A 17117-nucleotide genomic window follows, 5' to 3' on the forward strand; every position below is an offset into this window, starting at 1 on the left:
CACCAGGGTTTCATAAAAGAATAATTGTTTCCCCAATCAAGAAAATGTAAAGACATAACAGTGTCGTGAAAAAGAAAAATATTGGTAAAGGATAAACCCCCCACTGATGTTCTAGTTGTCATGGTTTCAAGGGTAATTCAAGTTTTTTTGCTCCCCCAAACGTATGATACAAATAGTCTATGAAATGATCTCAAAATTATTCTGGGGACTAGAGGTATTATCCGAAAAAGATTTTCTAGCTTTGGGAGCCAGGAAAGCTGTATTTTACTCCATTTATCTGTCAGCTCTTTAAGCTCTTGGAGCAGTTTATTATAGTTTTCCTGAAGGCAAGAACTAATATTAAAATGTATCTTAATTCTGAGATATAAGAATTATTAGACCACTTAAATCTAGAGTTTTTTTTGATAAAGATTTAACCTGTGAATATGAAAGATTGTTATAAATAACTTGGGTCTTTTATTTTATAGTTGGAGAGGTAGCTGAATTCCTATATACCGCTCATTTATGCTGGAATAGGAACATTTCTAGATTAATCAAGGTCAAAATTACATAATCTGCAAATAAAGTTATTTTCTGTTATTGGCTTGCTAAAATGACATCTGAAATATTACTTGATAATCTGATAAAAGCTGCAAGAGACTCAATGGATAAAATATATTTAGGAGGGGTGCTAATGGACAACCTTGTCGAGTGCCATTCCCAATAAAAAAAAAAAAAAAGTACAATTTAGGCCAATTTCATACACTTTCGCTAAAGGAGTAGAATATAGTGATAGTGTTAAGTCTTTAAATTTTCCCTCTATACCAAAGCATAAAGGGTTGCTGACAAAAATGTCCAATTTACTCTGTTGAGTGCCTTTTCAGCATTGACAGCAATAAAAGCGGAAGGAATATTTTCTTTATTAACTTCTATCATTAAATGTAGGATCTTTCAAACGTTGCCGCAGGCCGATTTTCGATCTTATAAATCCTGTTTGGTCTATATGAATTAAATCAGGAATAAACCAATTCTATCAGCCAGAATTTTAGAAAACATTTTTATATCTTGGTTTATTATTGGGATCGGGCAGTAATTACTTATATAACAAGGGTACTTTCCTGGTTTTGGGATTGGTGATATCGTTGCTCTCAACAAGTCTGATGAGAATCCATTATTACAGTACTCTTTCTCCGCAAATAAATTGCACAAGAAGGGGGTTACGATTGGTTTGAAAGAGTCATAGAATTTTGAAATTCTTTAGAAATTTATAAAAGGTGGTTATACTTAGTGATTGATTGATGAACGTTTTCAAATATGTTTTTGTGTGATTTTACCATATGTTTTTTGTTACTGTCATGACAGCAAAGAATGCCATGAGTTCCTAGTATAAATAAATGTATTTATTGACTTGCTCCTCCAAGTGATAAATTAAAATAAAAAAGCATTGCATTTATTTTATAATTTAAAAGTAAATTCGTAGCAACAAGGAACTTTATAGGTCTATAAGAATAATGCTGATTTAAGCGAATGTCTGAGGTCCTGGCACTGGGAAAAGTCCAATGAAGATGCTTAAACATAGTAAGGGAAGTTTAAAGCAGAAAGGCCATTTCTCGGGTAGGGTAACAGTCGACCTATGACACCTTGGGCTACTGTAAAGGAATGGCATATGCCTGCGCACCAGGCACTACAAGGGTTAATGGACTTATCATTGAACGCATTAAAAAAATAAAGCACAGGTCAGATGTAGGTTTTGTTCATCTCTTGTGCTCTTGACCAGTATAGAGAGTTCCGTGTAAGGCAGAGGAATGTGTTTGCGAGATAATGGCAGGTATGTGATCTGCCCCTCAGGGAAAACTCAGTCAGTAATCCAGGAGACCGGCCATGTCTCCCCTGCTCTCAGGCAGTAACCCGGGATACCGGACGTGTCTCCCCCTGCTCTCAGTCAGTAACCCGGGATACCGGCCGTGTCTCCCCCTGCTCTCAGTCAGTAACCCGGGATACCGGCCGTGTCTCCCCCTGCTCTCAGTCAGTAACCCGGGATACCGGCCGTGTCTCCCCCTGCTCTCAGTCAGTAACCCGGAATACCGGCCATGGCTCCCCCTGCTCTCAGTCAGTAACCCGGGATACCGGCCGTGGCTCCCCCTGCTCTCAGTCAGTAACCCGGGATACCGGCCGTGGCTCCCCCTGCTCTCAGTCAGTAACCCGGGATACCGGCCGTGGCTCCCCCTGCTCTCAGTCAGTAACCGGGGATACCGGCCATGTCTCCCCTTGCTCTCAGTCAGTAACCCGGGATACCGGCCATGTCTCCCCCTGCTCTCAGTCAGTAACCAGGGATACCGGCCATGGCTCCCCCTGCTCTCAGTCAGTAACCAGGGATACCGGCCATGGCTCCCCCTGCTCTCAGTCAGTAACCCGGGATACCGGCCATGGCTCCCCCTGCTCTCAGTCAGTAACCCGGGATACCGGCCGTGGCTCCCCCTGCTCTCAGTCAGTAACCCGGGATACCGGCCGTGGCTCCCCCTGCTCTCAGTCAGTAACCCGGGATACCGGCCATGGCTCCCCCTGCTCTCAGTCAGTAACCCGGGATACCGGCCATGGCTCCCCCTGCTCTCAGTCAGTAACCCGGGATACCGGCCGTGGCTACCCCTGCTCTCAGTCAGTAACCCAGGATACCGGCCGTGGCTACCCCTGCTCTCAGTCAGTAACCCAGGAGACCGGCCATGTCTCCCCTGCTCTCAGTCAGTAACCCGGGATACCGGCCATGGCTCCCCCAGCTCTCAGTCAGTAACCCGGGATACCGGCCATGGCTCCCCCTGCTCTCTGACTGAAGCGGTCCCTGTGGGCTCACTGGTATTTATAGCCCTTGGAAAGTTCCATTTCACTTCCCGCAGGGGGGGGGGGGTGAGACTGGCCCACTCCATCACCAGAGGGAAGGAATGTTAACCACCCGGAAGTTCTCCTGTTATAACGCTTCCTCCCTCCCCAGGGTCGCTGCTCGCGCTGCCCGATTCCTGCTCACTTACCACGGGTTCCCCGGTCCGCACAGCCGGTTAAAGAGCGCCGTGTCACTGACGTCACTGGCTGTCACGTGGTTTCCAGGGAAGCGGCAAATACCTGCCCTCTGAACCGATCACGTGATCAATCCCCCCTTTCACAGAACAACAACAACAACAGCCGCGGTCAGTCCTGGACCCATCACGTGACGCGGTCTAGCCTATAGGACGCAGGCAGCGTCCCTGCAGCGCGCGCTTCTGGGCGTGGCCACCCGGGACGTTTCCTCGCTCTGCGCTGATTGGACCGTTGGAAGCGGCTCACTGGTGACAGCTTTGGATTCTCGCGCTGCGCGTGCCCGGCGTCTGGGCGGTCTTGGAAGCGCGCGGCACGCGGCGGGTGGGAGTGTTTCCTGTTCCCAGCATCCTTCGCGCGGCCTGTATTCCTTCCTGTCCCCCCCCCACCCCCTGCAGCGGCTGACTCGGTAAAATGGCGGCTGTGAGCCTGCGACACGGAGACCTGGTCTGGTGAGTAACACGGCAACCGGCCGGGTGGGGACTGTGTGTAGAGTAATATGGGGGACAGACTGTCACTGTGTGTATAAACATAGAGTAATATGGGGAATGGGGACTGAGTGTCACTGTGTGTATAGATATAGAGTAATATGGGGAATGGGGACTGAGTGTCACTGTGTGTATAGATATAGAGTAATATGGGGAATGGGGACTGACTGTCACTGTGTGTATAGATATAGAGTAATATGGGGGAATGGGGACTGAATGTCACTGTGTGTATAGATATAGAGTAATATGGGGGAATGGGGACTGAGTGTCACTGTGTGTATAGATATAGAGTAATATGGGGACTGACTGTCACTGTGTGTATAGATATAGAGTAATATGGGGAATGGGGACTGAGTGTCACTGTGTGTATAGATATAGAGTAATATGGGGACTGAGTGCCACTGTGTGTATAGATATAGAGTAATATGGGGGAATGGGGACTGACTGTCACTGTGTGTATAGATATAGAGTAATATGGGGGAATGGGGACTGACTGTCACTGTGTGTATAGATATAGAGTAATATGGGGGAATGGGGACTGACTGTCACTGTGTGTATAGATATAGAGTAATATGGGGACGGAGTGTCACTGTGTGTATAGATATAGAGTAATGTGGGGGAATGGGGACTGAATGTCACTGTGTGTATAGATATAGAGTAATATGGGGGAATGGGGACTGAATGTCACTGTGTGTATAGATATAGAGTAATATGGGGGAATGGGGACTGAGTGTCACTGTGTGTATAGATATAGAGTAATATGGGGGAATGGGGACTGAGTGTCACTGTGTGTATAGATATAGAGTAATATGGGGACTGAGTGCCACTGTGTGTATAGATATAGAGTAATATGGGGGAATGGGGACTGACTGTCACTGTGTGTATAGATATAGAGTAATATGGGGGAATGGGGACTGACTGTCACTGTGTGTATAGATATAGAGTAATATGGGGGAATGGGGACTGAGTGTCACTGTGTGTATAGATATAGAGTAATATGGGGGAATGGGGACTGAGTGTCACTGTGTGTATAGATATAGAGTAATATGGGGACTGAGTGTCACTGTGTGTATAGATATAGAGTAATATGGGGGAATGGGGACGGAGTGTCACTGTGTGTATAGATATAGAGTAATATGGGGGAATGGGGACTGAGTGTCACTGTGTGTATAGATATAGAGTAATATGGGGAATGGGGACTGAGTGTCACTGTGTGTATAGATATAGAGTAATATGGGGGAATGGGGACTGAGTGTCACTGTGTGTATAGATATAGAGTAATATGGGGGAATGGGGACTGAGTGTCACTGTGTGTATAGATATAGAGTAATATGGGGGAATGGGGACTGACTGTCACTGTGTGTATAGATATAGAGTAATATGGGGAATGGGGACTGACTGTCACTGTGTGTATAGATATAGAGTAATATGGGGGAATGGGGACTGAATGTCACTGTGTGTATAGATATAGAGTAATATGGGGGAATGGGGACTGAATGTCACTGTGTGTATAGATATAGAGTAATATGGGGGAATGGGGACTGACTGTCACTGTGTGTATAGATATAGAGTAATATGGGGAATGGGGACTGACTGTCACTGTGTGTATAGATATAGAGTAATATGGGGGAATGGGGACTGACTGTCACTGTGTGTATAGATATAGAGTAATATGGGGGAATGGGGACTGAGTGTCACTGTGTGTATAGATATAGAGTAATATGGGGGAATGGGGACTGAGTGTCACTGTGTGTATAGATATAGAGTAATATGGGGGAATGGGGACTCAGTGTCACTGTGTGTATAGATACAGAGTAATATGGGGGAATGTGGTCTGACTGTCACTGTGTGTATAGATATAGAGTAATATGGGGGAATGGGGTCTGACTGTCACTGTGTTTATAGATATAGAGTAATATGGGGGAATGGAGTCTGACTGTCACTGTGTGTATAGATATAGAGTAATATGGGGGAATGGGGACTGAGTGTCACTGTGTGTATAGATATAGAGTAATATGGGGGAATGGGGACTGAGTGTCACTGTGTGTATAGATATAGAGTAATATGGGGACTGAGTGTCACTGTGTGTATAGATATAGAGTAATATGGGGGAATGGGGACTGAGTGTCACTGTGTGTATAGATATAGAGTAATATGGGGACTGACTGTCACTGTGTGTATAGATATAGAGTAATATGGGGGAATGGGGACTGAGTGTCACTGTGTGTATAGATATAGAGTAATATGGGGAATGGGGACTGACTGTCACTGTGTGTATAGATATAGAGTAATATGGGGGATGGGGACTGAGTGTCACTGTGTGTATAGATATAGAGTAATATGGGGGAATGGGGACTGACTGTCACTGTGTGTATAGATATAGAGTAATATGGGGGAATGGGGACTGACTGTCACTGTGTGTATAGATATAGAGTAATATGGGGGAATGGGGACTGACTGTCACTGTGTGTATAGATATAGAGTAATATGGGGACTGACTGTCACTGTGTGTATAGATATAGAGTAATATGGGGAATGGGGACTGAGTGTCACTGTGTGTATAGATATAGAGTAATATGGGGACTGAGTGTCACTGTGTGTATAGATATAGAGTAATATGGGGGAATGGGGACTGAGTGTCACTGTGTGTATAGATATAGAGTAATATGGGGACTGACTGTCACTGTGTGTATAGATATAGAGTAATATGGGGAATGGGGACTGAGTGTCACTGTGTGTATAGATATAGAGTAATATGGGGAATGGGGACTGAGTGTCACTGTGTGTATAGATATAGAGTAATATGGGGGATGGGGACTGAGTGTCACTGTGTGTATAGATATAGAGTAATATGGGGGAATGGGGACTGACTGTCACTGTGTGTATAGATATAGAGTAATATGGGGGAATGGGGACTGACTGTCACTGTGTGTATAGATATAGAGTAATATGGGGGAATGGGGACTGACTGTCACTGTGTGTATAGATATAGAGTAATATGGGGGAATGGGGACTGACTGTCACTGTGTGTATAGATATAGAGTAATATGGGGGAATGGGGTCTGAGTGTCACGGTGTGTATAGATATAGAGTAATATGGGGGAATGGGGACTGACTGTCACTGTGTGTATAGATATAGAGTAATATGGGGGAATGGGGACTGACTGTCACTGTGTGTATAGATATAGAGTAATATGGGGGAATGGGGACTGACTGTCACTGTGTGTATAGATATAGAGTAATATGGGGTATGGGGTCTGACTGTCACTGTGTGTATAGATATAGAGTAATATGGGGACTGAGTGTCACTGTGTGTATAGATATAGAGTAATATGGGGAATGGGGACTGAGTGTCACTGTGTGTATAGATATAGAGTAATATGGGGGAATGGGGACTGACTGTCACTGTGTGTATAAACATAGAGTAATATGGGGGAATGGGGACTGACTGTCACTGTGTGTATAGATATAGAGTAATATGGGGGAATGGGGACTGACTATCACTGTGTGTATAAACATAGAGTAATATGGGGGAATGGGGACTGAGTGTCACTGTGTGTATAGATATAGAGTAATATGGGGGAATGGGGACTGACTGTCACTGTGTGTATAGATATAGAGTAATATGGGGGAATGGGGACTGAGTGTCACTGTGTGTATAGATATAGAGTAATATGGGGGAATGGGGTCTGACTGTCACTGTGTGTATAGATATAGAGTAATATGGGGAATGGGGACTGAGTGTCACTGTGTGTATAGATAGAGAGTAATATGGGGTCTGAGTGTCACTGTGTGTATAGATATAGAGTAATATGGGGGAATGGGGACTGAGTGTCACTGTGTGTATAGATATAGAGTAATATGGGGGAATGGGGACTGACTGTCACTGTGTGTATAGATATAGAGTAATATGGGGGAATGGGGACTGACTGTCACTGTGTGTATAGATATAGAGTAATATGGGGGAATGGGGACTGAGTGTCACTGTGTGTATAGATATAGAGTAATATGGGGGAATGGGGACTCAGTGTCACTGTGTGTATAGATATAGAGTAATATGGGGAATGGGGACTGACTGTCACTGTGTGTATAGATATAGAATAATATGGGGGAATGGGGACTGAGTGTCACTGTGTGTATAGATATAGAGTAATATGGGGGAATGGGGACTGACTGTCACTGTGTGTATAGATATAGAGTAATATGGGGGAATGGGGACTGAGTGTCACTGTGTGTATAAATATAGAGTAATATGGGGCATGGGGACTGAGTGTCACTGTGTGTATAGATATAGAGTAATATGGGGGAATGGGGACTGAGTGTCACTGTGTGTATAGATATAGAGTAATATGGGGGAATGGGGACTGAGTGTCACTGTGTGTATAGATATAGAGTAATATGGGGGAATGGGGACTGAGTGTCACTGTGTGTATAGATATAGAGTAATATGGGGAATGGGGACTGAGTGTCACTGTGTGTATAGATATAGAGTAATATGGGGGAATGGGGACTGAATGTCACTGTGTGTATAGATATAGAGTAATATGGGGGAATGGGGACTGAATGTCACTGTGTGTATAGATATACAGTAATATGGGGAATGGGGTCTGACTGTCACTGTGTGTATAGATATAGAGTAATATGGGGGAATGGGGTCTGAGTGTCACTGTGTGTATAGATATAGAGTAATATGGGGGAATGGGGTCTGAGTGTCACTGTGTGTATAGATATAGAGTAATATGGGGGAATGGGGACTGACTGTCACTGTGTGTATAGATATAGAGTAATATGGGGAATGGGGTCTGACTGTCACTGTGTGTATAGATATAGAGTAATATGGGGGAATGGGGTCTGAGTGTCACTGTGTGTATAGATATAGAGTAATATGGGGGAATGGGGTCTGAGTGTCACTGTGTGTATAGATATAGAGTAATATGGGGGAATGGGGTCTGACTGTCACTGTGTGTATAGATATAGAGTAATATGGGGTATGGGGTCTGAGTGTCACTGTGTGTATAGATATAGAGTAATATGGGGAATGGGGACTGACTGTCACTGTGTGTATAGATATAGAGTAATATGGGGAATGGGGACTGAGTGTCACTGTGTGTATAGATATAGAGTAATATGGGGGAATGGGGACGGAGTGTCACTGTGTGTATAGATATAGAGTAATATGGGGGAATGGGGACTGAGTGTCACTGTGTGTATAGATATAGAGTAATATGGGGGAATGGGGACTGAGTGTCACTGTGTGTATAGATATAGAGTAATATGGGGAATGGGGACTGAGTGTCACTGTGTGTATAGATATAGAGTAATATGGGGAATGGGGACTGAGTGTCACTGTGTGTATAGATATAGAGTAATATGGGGGAATGGGGACTGAGTGTCACTGTGTGTATAGATATAGAGTAATATGGGGAATGGGGACTGAGTGTCACTGTGTGTATAGATATAGAGTAATATGGGGGAATGGGGACTGAGTGTCACTGTGTGTATAGATATAGAGTAATATGGGGGAATGGGGACGGAGTGTCACTGTGTGTATAGATATAGAGTAATATGGTGGAATGGGGACTGAGTGTCACTGTGTGTATAGATATAGAGTAATATGGGGAATGGGGACTGAGTGTCACTGTGTGTATAGATATAGAGTAATATGGGGGATGGGGACTGAGTGTCACTGTGTGTATAGATATAGAGTAATATGGGGGAATGGGGACTGAGTGTCACTCTGTGTGTATAGATATAGAGTAATATGGGGGAATGGGGACTGAGTGTCACTGTGTGTATAGATATAGAGTAATATGGGGGAATGGGGACTGAGTGTCACTGTGTGTATAGATATAGAGTAATATGGGGGAATGGGGACTGAGTGTCACTGTGTGTATAGATATAGAGTAATATGGGGGAATGGGGACTGAGTGTCACTGTGTGTATAGATATAGAGTAATATGGGGGAATGGGGACTGACTGTCACTGTGTGTATAAACATAGAGTAATATGGGGGAATGGGGACTGACTGTCACTGTGTGTATAGATATAGAGTAATATGGGGGAATGGGGACTGACTATCACTGTGTGTATAAACATAGAGTAATATGGGGGAATGGGGACTGAGTGTCACTGTGTGTATAGATATAGAGTAATATGGGGGAATGGGGACTGACTGTCACTGTGTGTATAGATATAGAGTAATATGGGGGAATGGGGACTGAGTGTCACTGTGTGTATAGATATAGAGTAATATGGGGGAATGGGGTCTGACTGTCACTGTGTGTATAGATATAGAGTAATATGGGGAATGGGGACTGAGTGTCACTGTGTGTATAGATAGAGAGTAATATGGGGTCTGAGTGTCACTGTGTGTATAGATATAGAGTAATATGGGGGAATGGGGACTGAGTGTCACTGTGTGTATAGATATAGAGTAATATGGGGGAATGGGGACTGACTGTCACTGTGTGTATAAACATAGAGTAATATGGGGGAATGGGGACTGACTGTCACTGTGTGTATAGATATAGAGTAATATGGGGGAATGGGGACTGACTATCACTGTGTGTATAAACATAGAGTAATATGGGGGAATGGGGACTGAGTGTCACTGTGTGTATAGATATAGAGTAATATGGGGGAATGGGGACTGACTGTCACTGTGTGTATAGATATAGAGTAATATGGGGGAATGGGGACTGAGTGTCACTGTGTGTATAGATATAGAGTAATATGGGGGAATGGGGTCTGACTGTCACTGTGTGTATAGATATAGAGTAATATGGGGAATGGGGACTGAGTGTCACTGTGTGTATAGATAGAGAGTAATATGGGGTCTGAGTGTCACTGTGTGTATAGATATAGAGTAATATGGGGGAATGGGGACTGAGTGTCACTGTGTGTATAGATATAGAGTAATATGGGGGAATGGGGACTGACTGTCACTGTGTGTATAGATATAGAGTAATATGGGGGAATGGGGACTGACTGTCACTGTGTGTATAGATATAGAGTAATATGGGGGAATGGGGACTGAGTGTCACTGTGTGTATAGATATAGAGTAATATGGGGGAATGGGGACTCAGTGTCACTGTGTGTATAGATATAGAGTAATATGGGGAATGGGGACTGACTGTCACTGTGTGTATAGATATAGAATAATATGGGGGAATGGGGACTGAGTGTCACTGTGTGTATAGATATAGAGTAATATGGGGGAATGGGGACTGACTGTCACTGTGTGTATAGATATAGAGTAATATGGGGGAATGGGGACTGAGTGTCACTGTGTGTATAAATATAGAGTAATATGGGGCATGGGGACTGAGTGTCACTGTGTGTATAGATATAGAGTAATATGGGGGAATGGGGACTGAGTGTCACTGTGTGTATAGATATAGAGTAATATGGGGGAATGGGGACTGAGTGTCACTGTGTGTATAGATATAGAGTAATATGGGGGAATGGGGACTGAGTGTCACTGTGTGTATAGATATAGAGTAATATGGGGAATGGGGACTGAGTGTCACTGTGTGTATAGATATAGAGTAATATGGGGGAATGGGGACTGAATGTCACTGTGTGTATAGATATAGAGTAATATGGGGGAATGGGGACTGAATGTCACTGTGTGTATAGATATACAGTAATATGGGGAATGGGGTCTGACTGTCACTGTGTGTATAGATATAGAGTAATATGGGGGAATGGGGTCTGAGTGTCACTGTGTGTATAGATATAGAGTAATATGGGGGAATGGGGTCTGAGTGTCACTGTGTGTATAGATATAGAGTAATATGGGGGAATGGGGACTGACTGTCACTGTGTGTATAGATATAGAGTAATATGGGGAATGGGGTCTGACTGTCACTGTGTGTATAGATATAGAGTAATATGGGGGAATGGGGTCTGAGTGTCACTGTGTGTATAGATATAGAGTAATATGGGGGAATGGGGTCTGAGTGTCACTGTGTGTATAGATATAGAGTAATATGGGGGAATGGGGTCTGACTGTCACTGTGTGTATAGATATAGAGTAATATGGGGTATGGGGTCTGAGTGTCACTGTGTGTATAGATATAGAGTAATATGGGGAATGGGGACTGACTGTCACTGTGTGTATAGATATAGAGTAATATGGGGAATGGGGACTGAGTGTCACTGTGTGTATAGATATAGAGTAATATGGGGGAATGGGGACGGAGTGTCACTGTGTGTATAGATATAGAGTAATATGGGGGAATGGGGACTGAGTGTCACTGTGTGTATAGATATAGAGTAATATGGGGGAATGGGGACTGAGTGTCACTGTGTGTATAGATATAGAGTAATATGGGGAATGGGGACTGAGTGTCACTGTGTGTATAGATATAGAGTAATATGGGGAATGGGGACTGAGTGTCACTGTGTGTATAGATATAGAGTAATATGGGGGAATGGGGACTGAGTGTCACTGTGTGTATAGATATAGAGTAATATGGGGAATGGGGACTGAGTGTCACTGTGTGTATAGATATAGAGTAATATGGGGGAATGGGGACTGAGTGTCACTGTGTGTATAGATATAGAGTAATATGGGGGAATGGGGACGGAGTGTCACTGTGTGTATAGATATAGAGTAATATGGTGGAATGGGGACTGAGTGTCACTGTGTGTATAGATATAGAGTAATATGGGGAATGGGGACTGAGTGTCACTGTGTGTATAGATATAGAGTAATATGGGGGATGGGGACTGAGTGTCACTGTGTGTATAGATATAGAGTAATATGGGGGAATGGGGACTGAGTGTCACTCTGTGTGTATAGATATAGAGTAATATGGGGGAATGGGGACTGAGTGTCACTGTGTGTATAGATATAGAGTAATATGGGGGAATGGGGACTGAGTGTCACTGTGTGTATAGATATAGAGTAATATGGGGGAATGGGGACTGAGTGTCACTGTGTGTATAGATATAGAGTAATATGGGGGAATGGGGACTGAGTGTCACTGTGTGTATAGATATAGAGTAATATGGGGGAATGGGGACTGACTGTCACTGTGTGTATAGATATAGAGTAATATGGGGGAATGGGGACTGACTGTCACTGTGTGTATAGATATAGAGTAATATGGGGGAATGGGGACTGACTGTCACTGTGTGTATAGATATAGAGTAATATGGGGAATGGGGACTGAGTGTCACTGTGTGTATAGATATAGAGTAATATGGGGGAATGGGGACGGAGTGTCACTGTGTGTATAGATATAGAGTAATATGGGTTAATGGGGACTGAGTGTCACTGTGTGTATAGATATAGAGTAATATGGGGAATGGGGACTGAGTGTCACTGTGTGTATAGATATAGAGTAATATGGGGGAATGGGGACTGAGTGTCACTGTGTGTATAGATATAGAGTAATATGGGGGAATGGGGACTGAGTGTCACTGTGTGTATAGATATAGAGTAATATGGGGGAATGGGGACTGACTGTCACTGTGTGTATAGATATAGAGTAATATGGGGGAATGGGGACTGACTGTCACTGTGTGTATAGATATAGAGTAATATGGGGGAATGGGGACTGACTGTCACTGTGTGTATAGATATAGAGTAATATGGGGGAATGGGGACTGAGTGTCACTGTGTGTATAGATATAGAGTAATATGGGGGAATGGGGACTGAGTGTCACTGTGTGTATAGATATAGAGTAATATGGGGAATGGGGACTGAGTGTCACTGTGTGTATAGATATAGAGTAATATGGGGGAATGGGGACGGAGTGTCACTGTGTGTATAGATATAGAGTAATATGGGGGAATGGGGACTGAGTGTCACTGTGTGTATAGATATAGAGTAATATGGGGAATGGGGACTGAGTGTCACTGTGTGTATAGATATAGAGTAATATGGGGGAATGGGGACTGAGTGTCACTGTGTGTATAGATATAGAGTAATATGGGGGAATGGGGACTGAGTGTCACTGTGTGTATAGATATAGAGTAATATGGGGGAATGGGGACTGACTGTCACTGTGTGTATAGATATAGAGTAATATGGGGGAATGGGGACTGAATGTCACTGTGTGTATAGATATAGAGTAATATGGGGGAATGGGGACTGACTGTCACTGTGTGTATAGATATAGAGTAATATGGGGGAATGGGGACTCAGTGTCACTGTGTGTATAGATACAGAGTAATATGGGGGAATGGGGACTGACTGTCACTGTGTGTATAGATATAGAGTAATATGGGGGAATGGGGACTGAATGTCACTGTGTGTATAGATATAGAGTAATATGGGGGAATGGGGACTGACTGTCACTGTGTGTATAGATATAGAGTAATATGGGGGAATGGGGACTGACTGTCACTGTGTGTATAGATATAGAGTAATATGGGGGAATGGGGACTGAGTGTCACTGTGTGTATAGATATAGAGTAATATGGGGAATGGGGACTGACTGTCACTGTGTGTATAGATATAGAGTAATATGGGGGAATGGGGACTGAATGTCACTGTGTGTATAGATATAGAGTAATATGGGGGAATGGGGACTGAATGTCACTGTGTGTATAGATATAGAGTAATATGGGGGAATGGGGACTGACTGTCACTGTGTGTATAGATATAGAGTAATATGGGGAATGGGGACTGACTGTCACTGTGTGTATAGATATAGAGTAATATGGGGGAATGGGGTCTGACTGTCACTGTGTGTATAGATATAGAGTAATATGGGGGAATGGGGACTGAGTGTCACTGTGTGTATAGATATAGAGTAATATGGGGGAATGGGGACTGAGTGTCACTGTGTGTATAGATATAGAGTAATATGGGGGAATGGGGACTCAGTGTCACTGTGTGTATAGATACAGAGTAATATGGGGGAATGTGGTCTGACTGTCACTGTGTGTATAGATATAGAGTAATATGGGGGAATGGGGTCTGACTGTCACTGTGTTTATAGATATAGAGTAATATGGGGGAATGGAGTCTGACTGTCACTGTGTGTATAGATATAGAGTAATATGGGGGAATGGGGACTGAGTGTCACTGTGTGTATAGATATAGAGTAATATGGGGGAATGGGGACTGAGTGTCACTGTGTGTATAGATATAGAGTAATATGGGGACTGAGTGTCACTGTGTGTATAGATATAGAGTAATATGGGGGAATGGGGACTGAGTGTCACTGTGTGTATAGATATAGAGTAATATGGGGACTGACTGTCACTGTGTGTATAGATATAGAGTAATATGGGGGAATGGGGACTGAGTGTCACTGTGTGTATAGATATAGAGTAATATGGGGAATGGGGACTGACTGTCACTGTGTGTATAGATATAGAGTAATATGGGGGATGGGGACTGAGTGTCACTGTGTGTATAGATATAGAGTAATATGGGGGAATGGGGACTGACTGTCACTGTGTGTATAGATATAGAGTAATATGGGGGAATGGGGACTGACTGTCACTGTGTGTATAGATATAGAGTAATATGGGGGAATGGGGACTGACTGTCACTGTGTGTATAGATATAGAGTAATATGGGGACTGACTGTCACTGTGTGTATAGATATAGAGTAATATGGGGAATGGGGACTGAGTGTCACTGTGTGTATAGATATAGAGTAATATGGGGACTGAGTGTCACTGTGTGTATAGATATAGAGTAATATGGGGGAATGGGGACTGAGTGTCACTGTGTGTATAGATATAGAGTAATATGGGGACTGACTGTCACTGTGTGTATAGATATAGAGTAATATGGGGAATGGGGACTGAGTGTCACTGTGTGTATAGATATAGAGTAATATGGGGAATGGGGACTGAGTGTCACTGTGTGTATAGATATAGAGTAATATGGGGGATGGGGACTGAGTGTCACTGTGTGTATAGATATAGAGTAATATGGGGGAATGGGGACTGACTGTCACTGTGTGTATAGATATAGAGTAATATGGGGGAATGGGGACTGACTGTCACTGTGTGTATAGATATAGAGTAATATGGGGGAATGGGGACTGACTGTCACTGTGTGTATAGATATAGAGTAATATGGGGGAATGGGGACTGACTGTCACTGTGTGTATAGATATAGAGTAATATGGGGGAATGGGGTCTGAGTGTCACGGTGTGTATAGATATAGAGTAATATGGGGGAATGGGGACTGACTGTCACTGTGTGTATAGATATAGAGTAATATGGGGGAATGGGGACTGACTGTCACTGTGTGTATAGATATAGAGTAATATGGGGGAATGGGGACTGACTGTCACTGTGTGTATAGATATAGAGTAATATGGGGTATGGGGTCTGACTGTCACTGTGTGTATAGATATAGAGTAATATGGGGACTGAGTGTCACTGTGTGTATAGATATAGAGTAATATGGGGAATGGGGACTGAGTGTCACTGTGTGTATAGATATAGAGTAATATGGGGGAATGGGGACTGACTGTCACTGTGTGTATAAACATAGAGTAATATGGGGGAATGGGGACTGACTGTCACTGTGTGTATAGATATAGAGTAATATGGGGGAATGGGGACTGACTATCACTGTGTGTATAAACATAGAGTAATATGGGGGAATGGGGACTGAGTGTCACTGTGTGTATAGATATAGAGTAATATGGGGGAATGGGGACTGACTGTCACTGTGTGTATAGATATAGAGTAATATGGGGGAATGGGGACTGAGTGTCACTGTGTGTATAGATATAGAGTAATATGGGGGAATGGGGTCTGACTGTCACTGTGTGTATAGATATAGAGTAATATGGGGAATGGGGACTGAGTGTCACTGTGTGTATAGATAGAGAGTAATATGGGGTCTGAGTGTCACTGTGTGTATAGATATAGAGTAATATGGGGGAATGGGGACTGAGTGTCACTGTGTGTATAGATATAGAGTAATATGGGGGAATGGGGACTGACTGTCACTGTGTGTATAGATATAGAGTAATATGGGGGAATGGGGACTGACTGTCACTGTGTGTATAGATATAGAGTAATATGGGGGAATGGGGACTGAGTGTCACTGTGTGTATAGATATAGAGTAATATGGGGGAATGGGGACTCAGTGTCACTGTGTGTATAGATATAGAGTAATATGGGGAATGGGGACTGACTGTCACTGTGTGTATAGATATAGAATAATATGGGGGAATGGGGACTGAGTGTCACTGTGTGTATAGATATAGAGTAATATGGGGGAATGGGGACTGAGTGTCACTGTGTGTATAGATATAGAGTAATATGGGGGAATGGGGACTGAGTGTCACTGTGTGTATAGATATAGAGTAATATGGGGAATGGGGACTGAGTGTCACTGTGTGTATAGATATAGAGTAATATGGGGGAATGGGGACTGACTGTCACTGTGTGTATAGATATAGAGTAATATGGGGGAATGGGGACTGAGTGTCACTGTGTGTATAGATATAGAGTAATATGGGGGAATGGGGACTGACTGTCACTGTGTGTATAGATATAGAGTAATATGGGGGAATGGGGACTGAGTGTCACTGTGTGTATAAATATAGAGTAATATGGGGCATGGGGACTGAGTGTCACTGTGTGTATAG

At 43.5% G+C, this 17117-nt stretch overlaps 2 protein-coding genes across 9 annotated transcripts in view; one reads left to right on the top strand and one right to left on the bottom strand.

Moving 5' to 3' along the window:
- UBN1 (ubinuclein 1) overlaps nucleotides 1-3059 on the bottom strand; it is a 40631-nt gene extending 37572 nt beyond the window's left edge. For all 3 annotated transcript variants that reach the window (XM_063430750.1, XM_063430749.1, XM_063430748.1), the window contains exon 1: nucleotides 3003-3059. The gene's annotated coding sequence lies outside the window, so the exon portion shown is untranslated. The remainder of the gene's footprint in view (nucleotides 1-3002) is intronic.
- A 177-nt stretch (nucleotides 3060-3236) lies between these two features.
- The window catches only part of GLYR1 (glyoxylate reductase 1 homolog), a 70268-nt gene continuing 56387 nt past the window's right edge, over nucleotides 3237-17117 (top strand). For 3 of the 6 annotated variants that reach the window (XM_063430753.1, XM_063430756.1, XM_063430758.1), the window contains exon 1: nucleotides 3239-3497. In XM_063430753.1, the coding sequence (XP_063286823.1) occupies nucleotides 3460-3497 (38 nt within the window). In that variant the 5' untranslated portion in view covers nucleotides 3239-3459. Of the gene's footprint in view, nucleotides 3498-17117 lie in introns of all 6 variants that reach the window. The other 3 variants (XM_063430754.1, XM_063430755.1, XM_063430757.1) reach the window with 3 other exon arrangements.

The sequence above is a fragment of the Pelobates fuscus genome, chromosome 8 (genome assembly GCF_036172605.1).
Source record: "Pelobates fuscus isolate aPelFus1 chromosome 8, aPelFus1.pri, whole genome shotgun sequence".
Lineage (NCBI taxonomy): Eukaryota > Metazoa > Chordata > Amphibia > Anura > Pelobatidae > Pelobates > Pelobates fuscus.